This window comes from Fundulus heteroclitus, chromosome 15 (assembly GCF_011125445.2).
Source record: "Fundulus heteroclitus isolate FHET01 chromosome 15, MU-UCD_Fhet_4.1, whole genome shotgun sequence".
Taxonomy (NCBI): domain Eukaryota; kingdom Metazoa; phylum Chordata; class Actinopteri; order Cyprinodontiformes; family Fundulidae; genus Fundulus; species Fundulus heteroclitus.
The window spans coordinates 13384430-13409543 of NC_046375.1; the positions used below are offsets into that span (position 1 = coordinate 13384430).

The 25114-nt window shown below is 40.3% G+C and overlaps 1 protein-coding gene across 3 annotated transcripts; it reads left to right on the plus strand.

Moving 5' to 3' along the window:
* Window positions 1-1712: 1712 nt before the first annotated feature.
* Window positions 1713-24521, plus strand: LOC105929534 (nuclear receptor coactivator 7). 3 transcript variants are annotated; one of them, XM_012867365.3, is made up of 17 exons: window positions 1713-1883; window positions 2671-2855; window positions 11337-11482; window positions 13527-13597; window positions 13727-13834; window positions 13921-14019; window positions 14498-14623; window positions 16295-16479; window positions 16889-17043; window positions 19377-19943; window positions 20425-20596; window positions 20711-20858; window positions 20955-21080; window positions 22174-22326; window positions 22485-22580; window positions 22671-22744; window positions 22846-24521. In XM_012867365.3, exons 2-17 carry the CDS (start codon window positions 2818-2820, stop codon window positions 22979-22981), a joined length of 2400 nt encoding a protein of 799 aa, XP_012722819.2. In that variant the 5' UTR covers window positions 1713-1883; window positions 2671-2817; the 3' UTR covers window positions 22982-24521. The 3 variants fall into 3 exon arrangements, with proteins under 3 accessions (XP_012722819.2, XP_012722823.2, XP_036003332.1); XM_012867369.3 differs by having other exon boundaries at window positions 16922-17043; window positions 22846-22981; XM_036147439.1 differs by lacking the exon at window positions 1713-1883 and adding an exon at window positions 2085-2175 and having other exon boundaries at window positions 22846-22981.
* Window positions 24522-25114: the final 593 nt, after the last annotated feature.

The following is a 25114-nucleotide window of genomic DNA, read 5'->3' on the forward strand; positions in this document are numbered from 1 at the left end:
ATTTTTTTGTAGTCAGTTGCATTTCTGAATAACTGCAGTGTGGATTTAACTAGGTTTTGAACAAACAGATCATTGGCGCCATCTTGTGGTCTTTCTGTTCCTCTTTTTAATGTAATCCCCTCTGTTATCGTGGATCAAAAGTGCCACAATTTGATGAATAAATGTGTTATTAGAAATATTTTTGTAGCAATGATATCAAGAGGATTATGACTGCATGCATGCCTCAGATAGATCAATGCAATTATTATCCTTTTTTTTTAATGTTTTTGACTCATTAACTACGAGCAGACGAATATGAAGTCCACTAAATTGCTAAATTTAAATAATAATTCATTAGAATTTGTATTGAAATTGTGTATTGTGCATAGAATGATTTAAGCATTGATTTTCTTATTTTACAGTCAGATTAACACAGACAAGATGAAAGAGTACATATGATTTTAAAAGAATATCATCAAGAATCTAATTAAATAATTTAACTATTTGAAATGCAACATTCAGTCAATGTATTTATTAATGTTTTAAGTCATTATAACTACACTATTTATTAATTTACTTATTATCCAATTTATATAGCCTATGTTTCTATTTATATATACCAGGGATACAATCCAAAGAGTAATTTTTACTTCAGTCCACCCTAATAAAGCTCATTTAGAGCTGCAGATGTTAGATGACCTTTCTGATTGATATGTACTACAGGAAATTTGTTGCCATATAAAAGAACCATGATTTTATTTCTATTTATGTTTTTTTTATATGGAAAAATATAAAAGTTTTACCAAAAAAAAGTGGTGGAAATTCAATGCTTTTATTTCATGAAAAAAAGCTGCTAAAACCTGTATTTGGTATCATATCTATATGAAAAAAAAACATCAGTTGGTTCATTTTTAGCTAAAGCTTTTATGGGCCATTGTGGAAGGCCACTTGCAGCTGGAGCCACAGGTTGCAGACTCCTGAAATTGATAAATGCTTAATTAAATTAATTCAACTAAAATAAACAGTCAGTAAATAGTCTTTTAAATAGCAATCAATACAATTTCTGATTATTTAGACATTGAATAGTTTGAATGCAACTGTTTTATAAAATTTAGATAAATATTGGTAAATGGATTTAGGCCTATTTATTTGTGTATCAAAATGACTACGTTCTAGTCATTTTACGTGAATTTCTATGGATTTGGCTGGTCAGTTTGAAATTTCGTTCATCTTTTTTGTGCCAGGTTTTTTTTACGCTTGTCTTAGCCATGAGTGTTTCTGTCTTTGTCCATATTGTAGTTTATTGGGCTATTTACATCACATTGGAGACATGATACATATTTTTCTATGGCTATGTGCTCATTTATGCATTTTCGTTTTACTGATATATTAAACAAAGATTTTCTAAGTCAGAGAGCAACAATTTTGGCATGAATCTCGAAAATACAAAAAAAAAGTGTTCCCTGACCGGGAATCGAACCCGGGCCGCGGCGGTGAGAGCGCCGAATCCTAACCACTAGACCACCAGGGATGCTGACTACGCGAGCAGTCAATATTATATATGACCTTGAACTCGTGTCCTGTTTGGTGAAATGTTTTTATTGAATACTTCATAACAATGCCTTACTGCCTCATAATTGGAAGCCACCAAAAAAAAAAAAAAAAAATGGGAGCGATAATGTTGAACAGAGGAGACTAGCTTTTCCCTCCCTTCTACGCTGGAGACGCCAGAGGGCGTTGCTAAGAAGGAGAGGCTTAACGTAGCACTTCGAGGATGCTGGCTCGGTATGTGAGCTGCTTCGGTTGCTTGTTTTTTAAAGTCCATTTTGCGTTTCGTGAAGTCGTTGCACAAAGAGGCTGGAGCCCGCCGCTGAGTCAGCTTGCGGGAGCGGGAATGTCTCGGGGTAAGCGAGCGGCTTTAACCCGCAGTTTAGCTCCTATCATCGGCAGCAGGTTGAATGTAAACAAAGTGGCTAGCTTGTCGTAGCAGCGCTAGCAGCAGCAGCTGTGTGTGTGGTCAGCTGGACCTTGTTCGATGCGCCTTTTGTTTGCTCAAATCTGCCTTGTTGCACGGGCTGCTTTTTTTTTTTTTTTTTTTTTGGTTTTTGGTTTTGACGCTGGCAAATCTAGCTGTCTTTTGTGGTTTGCTGTCGCTGCTTCGCCTGGTCATGGTGGGGGAGAAGTAAGCTGTTACTGGTAATTTGGCCGGATTTAATCACGTAGCGTTTCCGCGGTTAACCGTCTACGCGTGTAAATAGGAAACGTATAAAAAAAAAAGCTGCACACGGGTCAATCTCTGTCTAATTTCTTTAGGTGTGTCTTCGCCCTGGTCTTGTACTTCGCCTTCCTGTGTTAACTCTGTATATCCCAGTCCTGCTGTTTGCATTGGATTCCCCGCGCTCAGTGCTAATAATAGACAAAACAATTAAGCCGCATTACATAATGAAACATGTTTACGGCTCAAACCAGGAGCAGATGTGCTTGTGAAAGGAGCATTTCTCCCCTCTTCAGCTAACTAACCTGGCACGATGATCATTATGGGATGCTTTCATCGCCCTCCACTTAAGCTGGGATGCGTTATTAGGTGTTTTTCTTTCTTTTTCTTCTTTTTTGCAGCCCTGGAGTGGTGCTGCAGATCGAGGAGGCCGGCGGAGAGCTGCTTTCTGATTTCCTTCCGTCTTTTATTTACAGGACGTGGAAGAAGTGCCAGGGCCCATTGTGAGATCCTCGTCTAGCTACATCTGCTGGGCTTGGCTGCGCTGACTGGGGGGGGGGTCCTGTGGATGTTTGCATGGACGTCTTCACTGTAGCTGCTTGCAGATCTGAAGCCCTGGCCTGATGGAGAAAAGGGACAGAAAGCAGGGATATTTCGACAGGTGAGGCCCTCGTTGTGTTTGCATGCACCTGACTGACTTTTAACTGCGCCAGCTGTTTATTGGTGAGGTACAGAGCCGGCCTAAGGTACAAGAGAACTAAGCAATTTAGCTCTGGGATCTCGGGCCAACAAGGAGCCTCTAAAAACTCCTAAACTATCACACAGTAACCCAGAACCTGTGTAGTTGTTGCTTGTTGTCGGGTTCACTAATGGTGCGTTCACACTGATCGCGTTTTGAGCGTCAGGGGCATCTGGTTTATGTACAAAGTCTATGGGGGGGACGCACCTCTAGGAGCATCGAGAGGTCCTGCGGTACGTTTTGAGCGCGTCAACCAATCACAACGACCCAGCTATGTGACATAATGGTGGATTTTCCATCGGGACGGAAGGACCATGATAAAGCTAGGAGGTCGACAATGAAGGACAAACTCATTGTCGCTGTTTGAACTCATACTGAATATACCTCACGTCATATGTTCTGGTCTACTTTGAGAAACAGACGGTTTTAAAATAATTTTCTGTCATTTACTCAGTCTTCTGTATGGAAATGTAGTTTTAGGACTAGAAGCAGGTGTTTACAGGGGCAAAATCAATGTAGAAAGGAACAAAATGGCAACACGTAAGTACAAAATGAGGTTATAAATATGTGGTGCGATGAATTGACTTTGAACATTTGAAGAGTTTTCTGCATAGTGACATGTTTTTATATATAAAAAAACCCATTAATTTGACAATCAAGTGGGTTGGTAAATCTACTTTTGGTAATCAAACCTTGTCTTTTTTTCATTTGACAGTTGTTTCGCACAATTTATTTGTCTTGCTTGTGTAAGAGCTGGGTTCCCTTTTAATGCAGACTGCAACTGTTTGCAAATATGATTTAATGGGTCATTTACAGTGTTCCTTATGTGTTTGTTAACACAACGGATAAAATGTATTCGACCCAACTCTCAAGACTATACTGGATTTATGTTAAAACCGTTCCCCTTCTAAAACAGCTCCTACGTTTTAAATAAATACAGCAAACCGACAGTCACACCTAACGTACAATCAACATTAGGAATTCATGGTTGCCCAGCTAGTTACTTCTAAAACGTGTCTGGAACAGATGTTGCTGTGATGTCTCATAGGGGTGGGATTCATTCAACACTTCATGATTCGAATGTGATTCAGAAGGAGGAAATTCGAAATACATTGTCGACGAACCATGAGGTCCCCTCCCTGATATTATGGAAAAAAGAGAGCCTTTTAGTTTAACGAAAAAAATGGAGATTAAATACCTTAGCACAGAAAATTACAGAACAGATTTCATAAAAATGAAAGAAATCGCTCGATGACATCTACACAGTCTGAACTAACAAACAGCTGACCTCATTCACGAATAACCGAGGAGCCAAACGATCTCTCGCTTCGTCTGTAACTAAAACTAAACCCGTCTGGGCCATCTGCAGCTTCTCCGCTGCATTCCTACACAGCTCGTCCAAGCTTAGACCAGGACGATAATTCAATAACAATTTATATCGATCGATAGACGTTTATCGATGATATACGTAAAAAAAGGGTAAATAAAAAGTTCAATAGAACAGTTTTCCTTCTTTTTGGATTCTAGCCTATCATGTAGTTTTAATATTACATCCTCCTAACCAATCACAGCGCAGACCCAGGAACACTCTGCCTCCCAAGCTCCGCCCCCTTGAGACAGTTCAGAGAGCAAGCGTTCTTTTTTTTTTTTTTTTTTTATCTTTTAAAAACTTGCAGTTTTGGTAAAAAGTTGGTTGAATAAAGGGTTGAGTTTAATTTTAATGTTTGTGTGTGTTGTATCCAAACATAGGTCGCTAAGCAACAGCACAAAATGACCAGGGCCGCACTTAAAATACACGTTTTGAATTTGTTGATAATTATCGACATCGGTCAATATGATTTATATTTTATCGATAGGCTTTTTTTCCCTATATCGTCCAGCCCTAGCTGAGACCCGTTGGGGAAAAACCTACATGGTAGCTCTCTGGAGGTCCTGGAGATTTACAGTTTCCAGGATAAAACAGGAGGTTGCAGCCAGCCACCGCCTCATGCTGAGTGGATGACCTGCTGCGGCTTGGCAGTGGCCACACTGTGACAGATGACGTGAGAATGGACTCATCCGGTCTGTGGCAATAGCTGTCCATGCGTCGCTTGCTAAGGCGGCCTCATCCGCTTGTGATCCCGTCACTTTCTCTTGGTGTTTCAGTGACACACCTTCTAGGTAAGGGTGTTTTGTCTAAAGAAGGCCCAAGACTCAGTATTTTCTTTTGTTATTGGCCCGTTATCTCGCCCATTGACAGCTGGAGATTGACCCCTCGTGACCCCAACAGGGATAAGGGTGTCGGAAAATGGATGCATGGATGGATTGCCCTAGCCTCGTGAGACCATCCTGATCTCGCGAGCTTTCAAGGTTTCACTCGCAGATCAGTCTGGCTACTCTCCGTTAAAGAAAATTTGGAGCCGTTCACCAAACGAACGTCCAATCAGCGTTGGCTTTGAGGCGGGTTGAGGTGTGACGCAACGAGGAGCGACAGTTCAGTCTAAAGAACATGGCGGCTTCAGCCGATGAAACTAGCGTTAGCGTGGCTATCGAGCAAGTTTTATCGGAATTACAGAACATTTCTTTGCTGAGCTAACGAGCCTTTACCTGCAGCAGCAAGAGTAGCTTGGCTTGTGGTTGTGTTTTCGTCGTCGCTCTGTTACGAGCTACGACGAATCTGATTGGTTCATTTGGCCCGTCTATCACCAACATAGGCCAATCAGCTAACCAGTATTTTTGCCCCTTCCCAAAATTACTTCAACGGAAGGTTTCCAGATGGATATGCGGAGCAAATCTATCTGGCGGAGTCAGGTAAGTATTGCCCCATAATTATCACAAATCCACATTATTAGCTTCGCCTCTTCTGAGTCAGAGGGCAGCTTTGACACTCGCTTGCTCGACGGCCATGTTTTGCATTCCTCAATGTTGAGGTCATAAATTAAGAAAGATAATCAGCTTTTCACATCTGTCAATCAATTAAAATGTGAATTCAGAGTTTACATATAGAGTTGTTTAAAACACCAAATACATGCATAAAGCTCCCACCACCAGCATGTATAATAGTAAAATAAATTACACTAAATTCAAACGTCTCTTCAGTCTTTTGCATTTCTATTCATTTAGTTTGTCATCTATTCTAAACAACCACCGGCTAAGGTGGGTTCACTAATGGTGCGTCTTAATCTCGTCTCCGTCGCAGATCCACACCCACCTCGCAAGACCCCCCCCCCCCCCCCCCCCCCCCAATTTAATCAGAGCAGTGCGTCAGAGTTTTGCGCAGGCAGGCGCTGCGCTGTTTACTTTCAAATTGGATTTTGGCCGGGTTTGGAAACGTGATATTGGGGAAATGAGCGGAGAGAGGCTTATCGCGCTCACGGACTATAGAGGGATAAGAAGCTGTGAAGCTATCAGCAGATTGCAGCTCTTAGTCTGTGACGTCGGCGCAGGTGAGGCGCTTCACCAGAGCTGCGTCTTTTGACCCCCCCGTCGAAGAAAACAAGTGCAATTCTGGCCGTGCAGTTGCTGTGAAATCTGTCGTCCGCGTGGCTTTAAAGATCCCTCTTTTGGAGAGCCGTTGGGCGTGATTCCTTGCTTCCCCTGTCTGTAAAAGAAAAAAAACAGCAGACTGGAATCTGAGGACCACATATCATTTTTTGTTTATGTGTTCCAATGTTTACCTAAAGTTAAAAAAAGTACGATTTATGTATTCCCCACCACTCCCAATGCCTGCATGGTGAGTGTACTGTTAGGGCTTTGCAGACAGGTTATATGATACGGTGTGAGGTTGCTCGGTGGTGCCTGATGGGCTTGTTTCCCTTGTATTGGCTCTCCGGTTTCGTTGTTCTGACTCGGCTGACAGTCTGGCTCAAGCAGGACATCTGTCATGTTCTTCTTCTACTGGAAATGTTAAGCTCGAATTATTAGATCAGCATTGCGCTGGTTTTTAACGCCCTTCTTATTTAAACGGTCCTAGATGCAGTGGCACCATGCAGCAGCTCACCTCTTATTATAACGTTATTCTGACTCTGGGCGTCTCTCACATGCAATACAAGACATCTGAACCAGGAGTGTTTAAAATGCCCATTTCTATTATTTTTAATCACCCACGGTATCTGAATTGCAGACTAACAGTCCGCCTAAACTGATGCGGTGGTATTTAATGTTGCTTCAGCCGAGTGCTGCTGATGGTGACTGTTTGCAAAATGTGCATGTAACCACATAGAGTGGGTGGAAAATAGAAGTGTACCTTCTCCATGCTCGCTTTCATGGGCTTTTTTCTTCTCCTTGCATTCAACGCCTTAGACTGAAAGGCTACGTTGTGAGCGCCCGGTAATCGGTGGATAATTCAGAATAATTTGATCAGTATTCCATATAGGCGTTAGAAACTATTGCCTTTATTGTTTTGCCCGTTTTTCCAAGACAGGATGGCAACCTATGGGTACAAAATCGGGGGGTATAAAACTTGGTAAGGAGTACATAAATATGGAGTCTCCATGTTTACTTTAAACACTAAATAGAGCAGGTAGGACTTTTCAGCAAAACCCATTCTCTAAAAACCTACGAAAATGTCCTAGTGATCTGGAAATCACTAGAACAGCTAAAGAACTACTTGTACAGATGATGATGATGATAATAATAATAATAATAATAATAATAATAATAATAATAATAATAATAATAATAATAATAATAATAATAATAATAATAATAATAATAATAACCTTTTTCAATTTTGCTCACATCTTCATTACTGTTGAGTGGCTAATGCACCTTTTGTTAAATTCATATTGTGCACCATACAGCTAAATGGATGCAACAACTGGACCACTCTATTAATACTAATATATAAAATGATCAGGCATCAACAACAACAGCATTCCTTTTATGTAAATCATTGTTTTTCTATTGAAGAAATCAACAGAGATGCTTGTGTATCAACAGAAATAAGCGAAGATGGTGGAGGTGAGACAAAACAAAGATGGAGATGTGGCATTCCACCCTTAGAGGGAAAAAAAACCAGAACGTCTTAGAGTGAACATATTTTCCTTTTTGTATTGTTTCTACATTCTGAGCTTATTTTGATTTCGGGTTGTTTCTCACTGGTTGATTCCGAAGGGAGTGCCGTGAAGCCGAACGGCCCGCGGTGCGTTTGGGTAAGAGAATCGATATGTTCGGGACAGAAATAGTCCTCATCAGCCATCACGGCTGCTGCTGTAACAACCTCGTCCCCTCCTGTTCTGAAGCGTACGCCGCTTCGTTTCCTGGAAAAAAAAAAAAAAAACGAACAAAAAAAAAGAGCAAAGGTCAGCGCGAGGCTGGCCAGCGTTTTGCTGTGCCAGCGAAAGTTACAACGTCCTGGGCTTTTTTATTTATTCATTGTTTTTTTTTTTTTATTACGGCCACTAATGTTTTGTCAGTGTAGCTGTGATCACTATCTGGGAAATTATCTTTTATCATTTGGGGTCTGATGTGGTAAAATCTTTATGCAGCATAGTTAGAACAAAGACAACTTGACTGTTGTATATTCGTTTGTAAAGCCGATATAAATTTGATCTAATAAGTAGCAAAATTCACATATTAGATCAAGAGATCAATTTAAGTTCTAAAAGTCAGAGTTTCAAAGAGATCCATTATGTCCCGCTCTGAGCTGAGGATGAATCGGCCTGACAGGATCGCCGCCCTAAATGTGGGTGTGTTAAACTCCTGTGAGCTAATGTCAAAGTCCTACTGTAGATAGCAGGCCAGTTATGGGCCGGGGATTTTGTGTTTTGATGTAGGAAAATAAAAGGGATAGTCACATTAACATCGGTTAATGAACTGCCTCTTACAAGGCTAGAATTGGGCTTTAGCTTGTCTGCGTGTTGCTATGTAATTTTCATGGTATTTAAACTTTACTGGGAATATTTCCATTTCTTTTAATTTTGTTTCTTTAGTTGTGGAAATATTAAGGTAAAATATTACACCATGGGTGTCAAACTCATTTTGGTTTAGGGGCCGCATTCAGCTTAATCTGATCTCAAGAGGGCCACACGAGTAAACTCATTGCAAGATTAAATAGAACTAATAAAAGTGGACTTGTTGTTGATTTTTATATTTAAATGAATTTCACTTTTACACAATATATTATGATTAACCTCAGCATTTTTAAGAAAACTATGTGCAATTTCAACAATACTTTTACTCAGTTAAACATTTACTTGTGCATTACGCATAAGAACTGATCACAGTGATTGTACAATGTTAAAAAACATTTATTCACATTTTTGGAACTTAAAAACACTGTCCTACATGACAAAATACATCAAAGAGATAAAAATTAAGAAATTATTTAAAATCAATTTTCCACATCTGAAGCTCAGTGCTACTATCTGCTGATTAAAACCCAGCGCCCCTCGTAGACAATATAGGAACTGCAGATTTTCAATTAAACTAAGTACATTACATGTTTTTTTTCAATAATTATTTTTTATCATTCTCTTCCTTTTATCTCCTCTTTCTTTCACCTTTTCTTTTGATCTTCTTGTTCTTCCTTTCCTCTCCTACTTTCCCATTGTAGTGTCCATATCATTTGAGATATTCCTCGCATGAATCATAATAAAACTATTCACAGTCATAAATCAAGCGGAGCACTGTGGCAAAAGCCGTACTGCTCCACTTGTGAAAGTCAAATCTGATGAGCTCTTTTTGGCATTAAGACAAGTTAATTTTTATTGCCACATTGCCAGACAGGACACTGAATAAAAAAAAAAAAAATTTTTTTTTTATTTTTTTTTATGATATTGCATTTAGCCAGCGGGCCGGACTAAATTGTTCGGCGGGCCGTATGTTTGACACCCCTGCATTACACGCTAACTGAAGCAGGGAGATGCTAGCATATTAAGCAGTGCGGGTAGAAATGGGTTTTTTTTAGCCTAGTGGCTGTTGGAGGTATTGCACCATTTTTCAGTTGTGAGCTTTGTTCAGATTTGTTTTTTTTAAAGCAGGACAGGAATTAGATAAAAATTTCAAATTGATTGAACATATTGTGGTTACCCACCTATAGACTAAATAGCATTTTTTTTTTGTTAAATAAAAAGCAAGACTTTCTTTAATCTCAGGGCTTCCACGTATCAGTTTCTACCTAGAATCCGGTTTGCAGAGCAATGCCCATAATGACAACAGATGTACTGTTTACAAACCGAATGTTAATACGCAGAAGAAGTGAGTCGTATGAAAGGGATTCTTTGATCTGAGGGTATGATTAACGCCCCCGGGTGAAGCAGATGGTGCTGCTGCTGCTGCTGCTGCTGAGAGTCTCTCTGCAGGTTCCCGCTGTGTCTAAAACTACGGAGGAGACGCCGTAGCTCCATCTGTCTGCAGCTTTATCGACCCAATCTCATCCTTTCCATTTAAGCACTTCGGTACTTAAGATCCTGTTATTGTGATTTTCTTTTATTTGCTCTTTTCCCAGGGATGTGCAGCAAATTACATCAGTCCCTCAAAGCAATCAATAAGCTGGCTTTTCTGTTCTTGAGCTACTTTCGTATAGTGCCTTTGCAAAGTATTCATCCTAATTTTTTTATTTTTTCAGATTTTGTTATAGTACAACAACAATTCTCGATATATTTTGTTGTGTTTTATGTGACCAATTCAAAGTGACTGCAGGGTTCTCAAAATGTTTTATAAAATAAATAAAAAAATTGAGGTGTGCATATTTATTTTGCTCCCCTGAACCGAGGGTCCGGGTCTTTTCAGGGTGCGTCCCTGCCAGCTTCACGCATCCAGACACTGAGGTCTGTGCCCAGTCTTCTTTGCAGACTAGCTCAAGCTCAGTCAGACTGAACGGTGAACAGCAATCTCAAACCCTGCTACAGATTCTTAAATGCACTCAGGTCTGGACTTTGACTAGACCATTATAACAGGTGATACACTTTGATCTAAACCTTTCATTTCCTGGGGTCACGGTCTTGCTTTAAGGTGAACCTAAATCTCAATCTCAAGTCTTTCACATGTGAAGAAACCTGTGGGGATGTTAAAAGTGACGTGATCTTAGAAACCCTTACATAGAAAGATTTGTGTGCAAATTCTAGTGATGCTCCTCAAAGGGTGGGGAACCATTTGCTAGGAACTATACATTACCTGAGGTTCACCGCTAACCCGTGCTATCGTCATACTTCTTTAATGTACCCGCATCATTTCCTCTCCCATTAATGATTAAATAGGGAATAAGGGGAGTCTGAGTGGACGACACGGCTGGCGCAGCAAAAAGAAAAGAAAGCATTTGACAGTAGGCCTTAAAGTCCATTCAATCTTCCAAAATCACGCATCCCCAGATGTGATAGAGCTAGATAATGGTTGCCTCTATAGAATGCAACAGTTTTACTTTTCTCCCAGATTCTTCTAACTAAGTCTCTTTTTCTTTTTTTCCCTTTGGCATTACATCAGGCTGAAAAGGCGAAAGCAGCTCAAGCCGAGCCAACCAGAAAAGAGCCAGAATGAGCAGAGCCCGGCAATCATCTCTTCCTGTGAAACCGATCCCCACAAGAAGGCCGATCTGCAGAGATTCACGGCTAAACCACCTGCAGGCCCGGGTAAGGCACGCCAAGAAACATCTGCTTCTTCTTCAGACCTCTGTACGACTTAAAAGACGTTACTGTCAGATTTCACATATTAAGTATGATCCTAAATTATCCTAAATGATTGGCTAAATGTACATGTTTGACTTGCTTTAATGTATTTGCTGTTTTGAAATGAAGTTAATTTAAAAGAACTTGCATTTGATAGTTGGACGCAGCATAAATGATCAAACTATTGCAGACTTCTGATCGTCAGGGCTTCTTTTTAGAAACGGCTCATACTGCTGAGTTAGCTGTTTTCCAGTTACTACAAGCCCGACAAAGCGTTCCTCTTTTGTTTGAAACGTTTCTTCTGCTCTCTGAGTGATGCAGAAGCCCCGTGAAGAAGGGAATCGCACGCATTGAAGCAAGCTCAGCAGTTTTAATCAAAAAGTTGCGTAATTTTTTTTTTTTTTGCCTGCTTGGTTTCAGTGTAACTGATGAAACTCTGTGAAAACGGTTTTAATGGGTCAGTTGACGAACATACTATGCCTTTATCCCACAGTGTATATTTGGAATAAATAAGATGCACAAATTTGGACATTTAGAAAACCTGTAAAATCATGTGTTATAAATCTTTTATATATGCAACAGTAAAACCAATACAACTTATCACAGTATCACAATGGCAGGTATTTTTAAAGTAAACCTTACTTTGCCCGTGTAATGCACCAGAACCACTGACGGTATATATATATATATATATATATATATATTGACATATAATAATTTGATACTAGACAAAAGAATAGTTCTTATTAAAATATTATGCAAAATAATGTGATGTTCTTTCCCTGATGTGTGTATGTAAACTACTGAAACATTAGTCTCCCCAGATAAAAGACTTATGCCATATTGCCGTGGGTCAACCAGCTGTGCAAACCTTGACAAAAAAGAGCTACGGGCTGTATTTATGGTGGTATTACAGTGCGTGGTGTCAGCTACACTTTGGTTCAGACTTGCACTCATGAAGTGCAGAGGTGAGACTAGGACTGGACGATTTGGCCAAAACTAATATCGCAGTATATTTCTAAATTTCAGTCAATACGATGTTATTACGAAATCAATATAAACAAATTAAAAACCTCAGACTGCAAAGAATGCCCAAAACAGATGCCTATACAAACATATGACTACTATTTTGCTATGTTTATAAAACATTTACATTTTAGAAATATTTACCTTTTTTAAAAAGAAAAAGAAAACGCTTAAAATGACATAAACCCCAGAACATCAGTCATTGACAAATGTAATCATAGACTGTAAAGTGTATTGAAATAGGGGAAATGTCATATCGCCTTTTTATTGAATAAAGTTATATTGCAATATATATATTGATATTGAATTATCGTCCACCCCTAGGTCAGAGGAGCGGCTTTATTCAAGTATTTGATGCTTCTGGGCCCATACTTTGAGTTCTGTGCTTAGTCATGCACTGTGTGTCAGAGAGTAGTGCACTAACAGCCTCTTGTGTCCTGACGAGAAGAAAACGCTGACTGTGGAAGTGGCCTGCAACAGGAGTCTGATTATGCGCTTACAAGAGCGGCTGCGTCCAGCGCTGCAGAAATAATAGGGCGCCAACAACTGGTACTGAAAACACAAGTAAAACCGGTAGCAGACGTGAATGGGTTCTAGTCGCGACGTTGGCCCGGCTGGCGCTTGGACATGCTATCAAGGGGTTATTATATATTCTGTCCAATCAATAGAAGCGTTTTTGCTTAAATTAAAGGGATTATTTAAGCCAGTGCCTGAATCAGACAGGGGTATGAATAATTTCCATTGCTCCAAAGGTTCGGTTTCGTCCTCGTCTGACGTCGCGCCTTCACCCGCGTGCTCGCCGTCTCTTTTTCCCCTCCACCTTGTGGTTATGCTCCGCTTCGTGCTTGTGTCACAAAATACGTTGAGGTTTATGATTTATAATGAAACAAAATTTAATAAAGTTGGAGAGACAGGAGAATAGTTGTTCCCTCTGAAGGGGAAAGCTAATATTTATCCTTTTCGTCGTTCCTCTACCATTCAGGTGATGGCCGTAAAAGTAACAATCAGGCAAAAATGGGGAGGAAGAAGCCCCCGGGGACGGTGGAGTTCATTGTGAGTAACCCGACACGCCACCTTTTTTTTTAAATGCTAAGGTATCCTTTTGCATCATTTTGAGCTGTGTGTGTATTTATGACGCCTCGACGAGCCTGGTTTCACAGAGAAGCTGCCCTGTGGTTGCAGGTGGGACCGGACGATTCCATCAACAGCATCGCGCTGAAATTCAACATCACCCCCAACAAGCTAGTCCAGCTGAACAAGCTGTTCGCCCGCAGCGTCTACCCCGGCCAGGTGAGAGCGCCGAAGCCGCCCGATCTCGCATCATCGCTGCAGATCATTAGCCAGCTATCTTATTGGCTGTCCTCCGCCCGTTACAGAAGCTGTATGTCCCCGACGTCAGCCAATCAGAAGCTGACGCGAAGGCTCCGACTCCCGACGCCTCCTTTACCAACGGTGTTCCCGACAAGCCGTTACTTGTGAGTCAAAAATCAATCTGGGATGGATGGGAAGTCTTAGAGATGAGAGGTTTGATGTTGATGTCCGCTTTTCAGGGTCTTTGTTTGTGGCTACACTGCAAAAACAGAACTTAAAATAAGTAAAATATTCTTAAAACGTGTGTATTTGTCCTTGATTTGAGCAGGTAAATAAGATGATTTGCCAATGGAACAAGATTTTTGACCTTAAAATAGGAACAACTCATCTCCATCATCTTATTTCAAGTGCAGGATGTCTAATTATCTTACATTAGGGGTCAAAATACTCATTCCATTGGCAAATAATCTTATTTAGCTGCTCAAATCAAGGACAAATACACTAACTTTTAGAACATTTTACTTATTTTTAGATCCGTTTTTGCAGTGTAGAAGCATAAGTGGCGTCGACCGCTGCGGTTTGCTTTATTAACGGCCACCTTCGCGCACGTTGTGACCGGATTTGTCTTGAAACTTGTTTCAGGATTGCACTCAAAGCTGCCGGCCAGCGAAATCCATCCGCCGGGAGTTCTCCCCCAACTCTGAGGATGAGAGCCCGGCAACGGTTAAGTTCATTAAGATGAGCTGCAAGTACTTCACCGATGGCATGGTGAGAAGCTCAGGTTTGCTGACATACGCTTGTCTAGGCGAACGCCGACAGATGCTTTTATGTTGGGAGCTCAAAGGTAACATGTAGCAAATGATCCCGTTATCATTTTTATACGTTTAATGTATAATTGATGGTAACATCTTTGTGTCTGTTGCAGACTCACAGTTGACTTTTGAATATCCTCCAGTCTGCTTTTTAAAAAGAACGTTCTTTCGTATTTAATGTGTCCTTTCGCAGGTTTTTCTTAGTTACTCTTTGGTTTTGATTTTCCTCCCAATAATTGCAGTAAAAATGGCTTAAAGAAGCTTTTTACTCCTATTGAAGTTTTTAATGTCTACTTGACCAATGGCAAAGAAATATAAACGAGTGCCTGAGGTTTTGTATTCAAATGTGTGTCTCATTGATTCCTGAACGATCCCTTTAACAACCAGGTATGCATTTAATTTATATCTTTTTTACTATGATGTTTTTAATCAGATGCTGTATTATTATGAATATTATGTATGCTGATAATTAAACGTGCAATATTCCATTCTCCTTTTTGTTATGTGATGAAAGAAAAGTCCTGAGGCAGATTTGCTAAGAAGGAAATTTTAGTCTGCGGTTGTAAATAACAAACAGCACTTGTGAGATTATTTAACTAATCTCTTCTAGAATTATCATTCTGTAATAATCTATCCGTCCATATTACTAGAACAGAGCAGCAGCGATGTGAAAGGCACACATAGCACGCAGAGACACACACAAAGGCAAAAAGGATGTGAACAAAAGCACAATAGACTAGAATAACAGCAAAGTTACAAAAAATCCACAAAACGAGCCTTCCTGATGAGCTCACTGTAAAAAGGGAACTAAAACTAAGTAAAATTTTCTTGAAATGGTTGTAATTTCCTTGAATTGAGCAGATCAATAAGACTATTTGCCAATGGAATGAGTATTTTGACCCCTAAAAGAGATAATTAGACACCCTGCACTTGAAATAAGATGATGGAGATTGAATTGTTCTTATTTCAAGTGCAAAAATCTTATTCTATTGGCAAATAGTCTTATTGATCTGCTCAATTCAAGGAAAAAGACACACATTTCAAGAAAATTTTACTTATTTTAGTTTAGTTATTAACCGGGATGCTGCTCCACCAAGCTACACCGTGCAAGATGGCTGACGCCACCATAGAATCAAAAAGGGTCTTCAGGAGAAAATGCACAATTTAAACATAAAAAAACATGTTTATATTGCATAAAATTAAGGTGAGCTCTGACTCTTCTAGTTCAAAGCTAGATAGCCCTTCGTGTGACACAGTACCGATGAAGTAGCTCTCAACTTCTCAAAGGTTGGTGATCCCTGCTCTAGTTTCTTCAGAATCCATATTTAAAGTAAGGCTGTAGTAGAAAGATGTCAGAAATTCAACATAAACTTTGGTATTTATGCTGAAAAATGGTCTTTAAAAGACTGAATGCGTCTTTTAGACTGTAAGCAATAACTTCAATATGAATGTAGGAGGAGCTCGTTGATTTAAGAGCAGGGGTGCCGCCATCGCAGCAGCTCCTGGTCCTGTCACGCTGGAGCGTTGAGAAATCAAAGTGCGCTAGTCTATGGTGTGTTTTCTGCAAAGCGTCTCCGAGATAACGTCCCGAGTGACGTTGCACGCATTGCTGGTTTCCCTGTCTTAGGGCGTGGTCGGGGGCGTGCTAATCGTGACGCCCAACAACATCATGTTCGACCCCCACAAGTCGGACCCCCTGGTGATCGAGAACGGCTGCGAGGAGTACGGCCTCATCTGCCCCATGGAGGAGGTGGTCTCCGTGGCGCTGTACGACGACGTGTCGCGCATGAAGCTCAAAGACGCTTTGCCATCGTAAGAGCTAACCTTTTTTTATTTTTTTATTATTTTTTTTGTCCTGCCGTCCTTCCAGGCCGTCACTTTTCCTCGTCCTTCCTTCCCATTCTGAGTCCAGCTCAGCTGTCACTTGTCCCCTAACTCTCCGTTCTGTCTCTTGGTGATGCTGCGGGTCAAACTTTTGCTCGACCGTTTGCCTCAGTGGAATTCATGCCGTCTTCATTTAGAGTCTTTTCATTTGTTAAAAACATTGTCTTGTGTTGGGAGTTTTTGTTGCCTCATATCACATTTGTTGTTTTAAGTTGGGTGCATTTTTTAATTTAAGTTGGTCATGTTCTTTTTTTTTTTTTTTTTTTTTTGTCCATTTTTTTTTTCTCCCCTCCTTCCATCCTGTTTCCTGTCTCTGTGATGTCCCGTGTCCTCGCAGAGACCTACCCCAGGATCTCTGTCCTGTCTACAGGCCTGGCGAGTGGGAGCAGCTGCCGTCGGAGCGGGAGCTGAACCCTTTCAGTCGCTACGAGGCTCTGGTTCCCAAACAACCCATAGTCTTGGATGACATTGAATCTACGCTTTCTGAAACTGGTAAGATGTCATCCACTGTGGATTTTTGCCACCATTTTACCCTTATTGTGTTCTATTATTCATGCTTTCTAATCTTTCAACAGCCCACTAAAAAGACTTTTTCTCACTGGTGATGATAAATGAAAGGTGCTTACTAGGGCTAGACGATATAGAATAAAAGCATATCGATAAAATAGAAATCATATTGATCGATATCGATAATTATCAAAACATTTCAAAATATGCATTTTAATTGCAGCCCTGGCCATTTTATGCTGCTGTTTAATGACCTATTTTTAAATAAATTGATTCAAACACAACCCTTTATTAAACCAACTTTGTATGAAAACTGTAAGTTTTGAAAAATGAAAAAAATAAAATGTGCTCTCTGAACTCTTTGAAGGCTGATGGAGCTTTCACACGTTTGTGATTGATTGGGGTGATGTAATGACTGTAGTATTAACCTACATGATTAGCTAGAATGCACTGTTCTTTTATTGAACTTTTTATTCACTCCTGTTTTTTTTATATTGAACCATACATCTATCGGTCAGTATATATCGTTATTGAATTATCGTCCAGCCCTAGTGCTTACATCTACTTTTAAAATATCTGACCTTATTACAAATATTTGATGGTGCCATCTTCCCGTCTGTTACATATTCACAGATGACTTTTACATGTCCTATCTGGTTTTTACATTTTTTTTTTTACCATTCTTTCGTATTTAATGTTTCCTTTCACAGATTTTCTCTTAGTTGACTTATGGTTTTGATTTTCCTCCCACTGATTGCAGTTAAAAAAATAGCTTAAAGAAGCTTTTCTCTTATTGAAGTTTTTCACGTCTACTTTACTAATAGCAAAGAAATATAAACGGGGGCCTAAGGTTTTGTTTTCCCATGTATATCTCTCCTATTGTTCCTTAACAATCTTTAATATCTGGTTGTTAAAAGGATGAAATCAGAGATGATTAATTGAAGCTTCAGTTTAGAATTACTATAATTTTTATAACATTTGTTTTTAGATAATAATCTCCCAGTGAAAACTTTAGGCAAATCCAACACTGAAATCAAGCGTGTTGTTTAATGTGGTTAAACACCTAAGTTGGTTTTTTTTGACTTTGTAAACCCTTTTTGCTAAGAGGACAGAGGCCAGTTGTGTTGTGTAACATTTCAGGCTCGCCACACACCTACTCCTCTTTGCACGATCTCTTCAGATCCGTTGTGTCCAAACTCTTTTTTTCCACCCGGGGCCAAAAATCGACAGGTTGACTCGCGGAATACAAAACGTTTTTCAATTAAAGTGGGGGGGAAAAAAAGACATTTATTTTGTCTTTTAATTACTTGACTATCTGCTCAGCAATTAGGTAAACATGCAATGTTTTGATACAAATGTAAAAATTAGTCTTTAATTGATTGTCTTTAAACAGAAACTTTCTAGGATGCTAGATCACTGCAGAGCTTAAGCATAATGGCGGTTTCACCCGTTTGCCTTTTATAAACGCACACGATTTCCTACATTTGTTCTTGGCAACCCGAATGAAACATAATTTTTATTTTTATTTTTTTCTGAAAACATTTAGCCGGGCTGCAGGAATGGATGCAACCCCGTTTTGATTTCCAGTCAAATTTGCCTGGATGTTTGCGTTGGTGACATTAAGATGAAAACGAACAAGTTTTCAGTAAAAGACAAATACTGTGTCAAATTAAACCTTCTCTGTTTTATGAAGATTTTTAATTTAGCTGTGGAAATCTCACCATGATCCTCTGCATGTGAACCACCTAGGGTGCTGGGCCAGTTTAGGGCCGTTCAGACTGCATTTGGGGGAAAATCATCCCGACGTATTCAAAGAGCCTCGTACTCTGGACCGTCCTGACCGTGTTTTCCTCAGCTCCCACCACAGGTTTTCAGGTTTCCATGCAGAGTCTACCAGGAGTTGATTAAATATCTCCCAGCATTTCAAAGAGTTCATGATACCCTAACAAGGCTCCCTGAGCTTTTGGAAAGCAAACAAGCACACAGAATCACAGATCCTGTGGACGTAATGTGCAAATTCACACATTCATCCTTTGTTTCGCTCCAGACTGAAAGGTTTTAGTAGCATCTGGCCAAAACATGCATTTATTAAATTCCTCACATTGAAATTTATGATTCAAATCTTTGCCCTTCTACCCAAATAAGATGTTTCACGTTGAAAGGATCTAATCCTGTTATGGAGATTTGATTAATAAATAGGCTCAAATTAAAGGTTGGCATTTTTAATATTTGCACAAATTGAACCGGAGTTTACTGTAGATGTCGAGGGTTTTAAATTAACATATTTACATATTAATGTTTTTACTCATTGTTCCCAGTGAGTACAGAGGGTGAGCAGACCGAGAAGTCTCCGTCAGATGAAGGATTCACCGAGCTGGAGCCCACCGTCAACGGCAGCACCGAGGAGACAGAGGGCACCTCCTCCACAGCGCTCTGCAGAGACAACTCCGAACTCGTAGGACCAAGCTGTCCGAGCCAGCAGGATTCCCAGTACTGCTCACTGCTCGGTCGGGCTAAAGACGACGAAGAGGACGAAGGCGTCGCTCAGAACAGCTCCATCGAGGACGGGGAGTCCGCCCAGTCCGCCTTAGAGAGCGAGAAACGGGGCAGCTTGGGAGATAAACGCACGAGCCGGCAGGGAACTGAAACCAAAGACGCAAACCCCCAAGGACCCGAAGAGCTGCTGAATAGTGTGGCTGATAAACCATTCAGGAGGCTGAGTCTTCAGGAGGCTCCAGACGCTCAGGGAGGGTCAGGTCTGGGGAGGCAAACCCTAGACCGACCAGTAGAGGGCGACGGAGTCAGCGTGGAGGACAGACAGAAGAAAAACCAGGAATCTGAGATGAGGTCCTGGCTGCTGAAGAGGATGCAGATTCCAATCGAGGGTACGAATGAATCTATGAGTGTTTATATGTTGAACAGGGGCGGATTCAGACATTTTGGGGCCCTGGGCAAACTTTTGTGAAGCCCCCCCCCCCCCCCCCCCCCTTCCAAGTCTCCCCTGAGTGTGAAAGCTTCTGTAGGGCTTTAGGAACTGGGTCAGTAGTGCAACATTTTCCTGTAGTCCCTCCCCTGAGGGGGTCCCGAGACACACACATTACAATAAGCATTCTTATGGTATTTTAGCAAAAGGAATGTAATCAAAAACATAATTAATGTGCGCTAATAAGTAATAACTGTATTAACCATACATGTATGAGGAGTTTTATGGGGCCCTAGGCAACTGCCTAGTTTTGCCTATTGGTAAGTCCGCCCCGATGTTAAATGTATGTTGCATCTGAAAACTCAAACTGGGAGGTCTCTCAGTGAATTGTGTAAAGTTAAAGTTGTGCCATTAAGAAGTTGCAACTTTTTTTTCCTGGACAGACATGCTTATACCATCGGAGGAGAAGAGCAAAAATCCTCCCATGTTCCTCTGCTTCAAGGTCGGGAAGCCAATGAGGAAGTCCTTTGCCGTCGGCATGACCTCCAGTCCCGCGCCCTCAGTCAGGGGCCGCGAGACGCAGCCAGAATACTGGTTTGCTGTTCCCCAGGAGAGGTGAGATTAACACGAAAACACAGCAGAAATGCCCTTGTTAAAGTAATAAAAAAAAAACAGCTGTTTTTTTTTTTCAATGATAATTGATTGAAAGGAGTAATGCGTGTTTTCCAGGGTGCACAATCTGTACTCCTTCTTCGTCCAGTGGTCTCCTGACGTGTACGGGAAGGAAGCCCGTGAGCAGGGCTTTGTCGTGGTGGAGAAAGACGAGCTGGAATTGATCGACAACTTCTTCAGCGAACCAGCGTCATGCAGCTGGGAGGTGAGGAAACCGCAGAATTACTTCTCTACACATCAATCTCGTTCCATTTTTTATCATCTTTTCTACTTCTGTGTTTTTAATCGCCGCATCTCGTAGATCATCACCATTGACGAGGCCAAGCGTAGGCAGAGCTTCGGCAGCTGCGACAGAGACTCGTCGCTCGATGCCCTGCCCATGCTTATCGAAGCCAGTGATCTGCTGCAAGACACGCACATTGAGAAGGTAGTACGCACGTCGCAGGTGTTCCACCGCACAAGTCAGAAAGACTCGCATTTGAATCACAGGTTTTCAGAACTACAACTTTGCTTTGATTGCTGTGGCTGTAACGCTCAAGGCAAATTTATTTGTGTGGCACATTTTCAGTACAAAGACGACGCAAAGTGCTTTACGTGGTTAAAATATAGGAAAATAAAACAGAATAAAAGCAAGTTGGAATAAAAGGTATAAACAAATAAGACATGGGAAGATAGAAACTAAAAGCAAATATTAAAAACAGTTGGACTACAAATGTGTTTTTTAGTCTTGATTTAAAAGAACTTTCAACACTTTTACAGTTTTCTGGAAGTTTGTTCCAGATAAGTGGAGCATAGGAGCTAAATGCTTAAGGGTCATGAGCCACTGAGCTATATAATACACTGGAGTGCTGATTTTGCCGAAAAACTGAAGTCACTGGCCGCCATCTTGCTACTCCCTACTCTCACAGAATCCCATAGAATTTGGTTGCAACAACAAGCAGTTTTCTGGCTGTGTGAAAACGTTTCACAGGTAATTCTACAGTCAGTGGATGTACTAACACCAACAACTACTAGGAAATTAGGTGCTGAAATATTTTACATGTTATTTATATAAAATATACATATATGTATATATAAATATTTGTACATGTATATATGTATAGATATGTATACATATATGTAAATATATGTTTTTGTATATTGTTATATATTTATAAATGTTATATATATGTATATTTAAATGAATAAAATGCAAAATATTTCAGCACATGACTTTCTCAGTACTTGATAGTTTTAGAACATAACATAAAAGTATATGGCATTTGACATTTTCAAAGTTTTAAGCCCCCCCTGAACATGAGAAAATCCTCGTTATTCCATGCCGTAGCGCACATATTCCCTAGTTACTGGAGGAAAATGGGGAGTACCAAGATGGCGGCTGGTGGCTTCAAAGCGACTCGTTCTAACAGCGGGCTATTAGCACTCCAGTGTATTATATAGCTCAGTGGTCATGAGTGATTCTGCGATGTACTGCATTTCCCATAATTCATAGTCCAATGGTGGGTTGTCTTCCCTTTCAGCTTGCCTGTCGCCTGCCGGCCCGCGTTCAGGGCTATCTGTGGAGACTGGCCTACAGCACTGAGAAGCACGGCTCCAGTCTGAAGACTCTGTACAGGAACCTGGCAGATGTGGACAGTCCTGTGCTGCTGGTCCTCAAAGACATGGATCAGCAAGTAAACAAGGAAAAAAAAAACTATTTAGTTTTTTTTACTTTGGCGCCTCATAGTGGTTGAAAACATATGAAATTCAAAAAAAAAAAGAAGTGGTGTGATTTCTAGGTATTTTTGGTAGTTTAGTAGTAAGATGATGCTGTGTTTTTGTCTTATCGCAGATATTTGGAGCTTTTTCAACTCATCCCTTCAGAGTTAGCGAACATTTCTATGGCACCGGAGAGACGTTCCTTTATAGCTTCTGCCCTGAAATCAAGGTTTTTGCTCAACTATTGTAACAAACGGAGCCCTTAAATCTGCACTTGTCCTTAAATATGAATTTCTGACGTACTTTGGTGTGACTTCAGGTGTACCGCTGGACGGGGGAGAACTCCTACTTCGTGAAAGGCAACACTGACTCTCTGCAAATGGGAGGAGGAGGGTGCGTGCAGCCACCGCGTGTTACCCTTTGACGGCTTGACCGTCGAACAGAAAAGGCACATTTTAATTACATCCTGACCTTTGGTTTCCTCTCCACCGCAGCGGCCACCTGGGTCTCTGGCTGGACGGCGAGCTGTACCGAGGCACCACCACCAAATGCGCCACCTTCAACAATCAGCCGCTTTCCGCCCAGCAGGACTTCAACATCCACAGCCTGGAGGTGTGGACCTTTGAATAGGCCTCGTCTGCTCGAGCTCCGAATATATCCACACATCTTGAGTCATTTAATAAAAAAAAAACCCAAACAAAAACACTCCCAAGTCTGTTATGCGTCACTTGGAGACGGGCCTAGCCACCGAACGAACGATGCAGAAGCAGACGGGGAAGCTGAGGCGTTTGTGTTCTGCAGAGAGTTTACATCTGGTTCAATATACATCCTATGGCGGGTGGAAGGGTGGCAAAGTGGCTTCGGCTCACCTGCTGCCTTACGAATAGAACAGCGGCCCCAGCTTCCTCAGAGTGAAGGCCGCCGTGACCTTAGAGAGAGAGAGAAGAGGCGAGAGGAAAGCTGCTGGTTGACTGTGGGCCTAAAATTCAGACGGGCCGAAACGCTAACACCCGTGTTCACGTTCTCCCCAGTAACACCACATGAAGGTCAATGTGAAGGAAGAGAAAGTCTCAGAATGTTCCGGGGTTACCCTCGCAGAAATAACACCAGTGTCGACGATATTTGTGCGTTTGACAATGTACGCATTTATCTGCTGAAGACACTGGGAAGGGTAAGCTCGTTTTTTTTTGTCTTTTTTTATTCTTATTATTGCAGCAGTACGCTTCAAACCTGAGGGGAAAAAGTGGAAATGACCCGGGTTTATTTTAAACTACGCCCTCGATTAGCTCAGATGTTTACATTGGACGCTCTCGCTTCCCCTTTAGTGACGACTTGTTTTCCTCTGGTGAGGAGTCCTAACTGGGAGGAATGGGCTGCGTTTCGCTCCCAATTGAACAAATCTGATCTAAAACAACCGCTAGACACAGAAACAAGTTTGCAAAGACCAAATATTTGTTTTGTATTTTATAAGAATATTTTTTGGATTTTATTTTTATATTCTTTTTTTTTATGGAATCTCCTTTTTTTTGTGTTTTTTTTTTTGGACTTTCTGTTGTTTTTTTAACAATAGTTCATATATGTCCTTAATTTTATGTTCCAAATTATTATTTTTTGTTTGTTTTTTTTGGTCGTTGTTGAGCCATTTCGCATTACAGGAGGCACCCGACGCTGCCATTGTGGCCCTTGGTGATGAGCATTACTTTTCATATTGCTATTAAATTGTTACTGATTGTAGTCAAATCTTTAACCAGAGGAGGGAAGCTGCCTGTCCAACTGCGACTTGCTCTCTGCGTCAGTCAAACATAGGTGGAGAAGAGATCATCTGTTATTGCACTGTGACATGGCACTAACTAAACAATCAAAGCTACTAACACAGAAGTGAAACTTCTCCTTGTATCTGATGCAGGCTCGTATTGCATGAACATGCGGTACGGCTACAATCCAGCACCACTACCTGTCATACTCTGTCACACTAATGCCAGTAAAATGCTTCGTGTGAAGCTGAGCGTTATTATTTCAAGATGGTTGGTGTTGTAACTGTGAATGCTCCCCAAGTATTATTTCTTGTGAATCCAAAACTGCTGTGTTCTGTGATGTCACTAAGAAGCTATTTATTGTGTTGTTGTTGCCACCACTTCAAGCTGAATAAATGTTAAACATATAACATAAATATAACAACGGTCTGGTCATGTTTTCCAATTTTGTCAAAAGGTTATAATAGTTTTTACTGTTTTTGTTTAAGTCCTTGAATGAAATTCTACTATTTACTGACATCTTTTGCTTTTTGTACCTTTTTTTTTTTATTGGACAAATATATCCAATATATCAATTTAACAATGAAAAAAGGTAATGCACATATTTGGACAGATAACACAATAATCGAGTATTGATAGAGCTAGATATATATATATATATATATATATATATATATATATATATATATATATATATATATATATATATATATATATATATATATATATATATATATATATATATATATATATATATATATATATATATATATAAATAAATATAATTAAAAGGGTAACTCACTCCCAAATAAAATTATATAAATTAAAATAAATAAAGGTTTTGGGAACTTTTTGCAGTGAAAAATACATTTTATTTTCTTTTTAATTTTTGCATATATTATTATTAAATGTATAAGGTGTCCAAGCTGACAATTTTCTAAGTTACTGTAATGTCAAATGATCTTTCAGTTTTAGTGAGTATATACATATAATCTCATAGAAAAGTGAC

Bases quoted from the DNA above. Each gene is read 5' to 3' on its own strand.
- LOC105929534 (XM_012867365.3), top strand. From the start codon at position 2,818: ATGGAGAAAAGGGACAGAAAGCAGGGATATTTCGACAG. The intron at 17,044-19,376 runs GTAAGATGTCAT...CATTGTTCCCAG, and splicing joins ATCTACGCTTTCTGAAACTG to TGAGTACAGAGGGTGAGCAG. The intron at 22,581-22,670 runs GTTTTTGCTCAA...GTGTGACTTCAG, and splicing joins GCTTCTGCCCTGAAATCAAG to GTGTACCGCTGGACGGGGGA.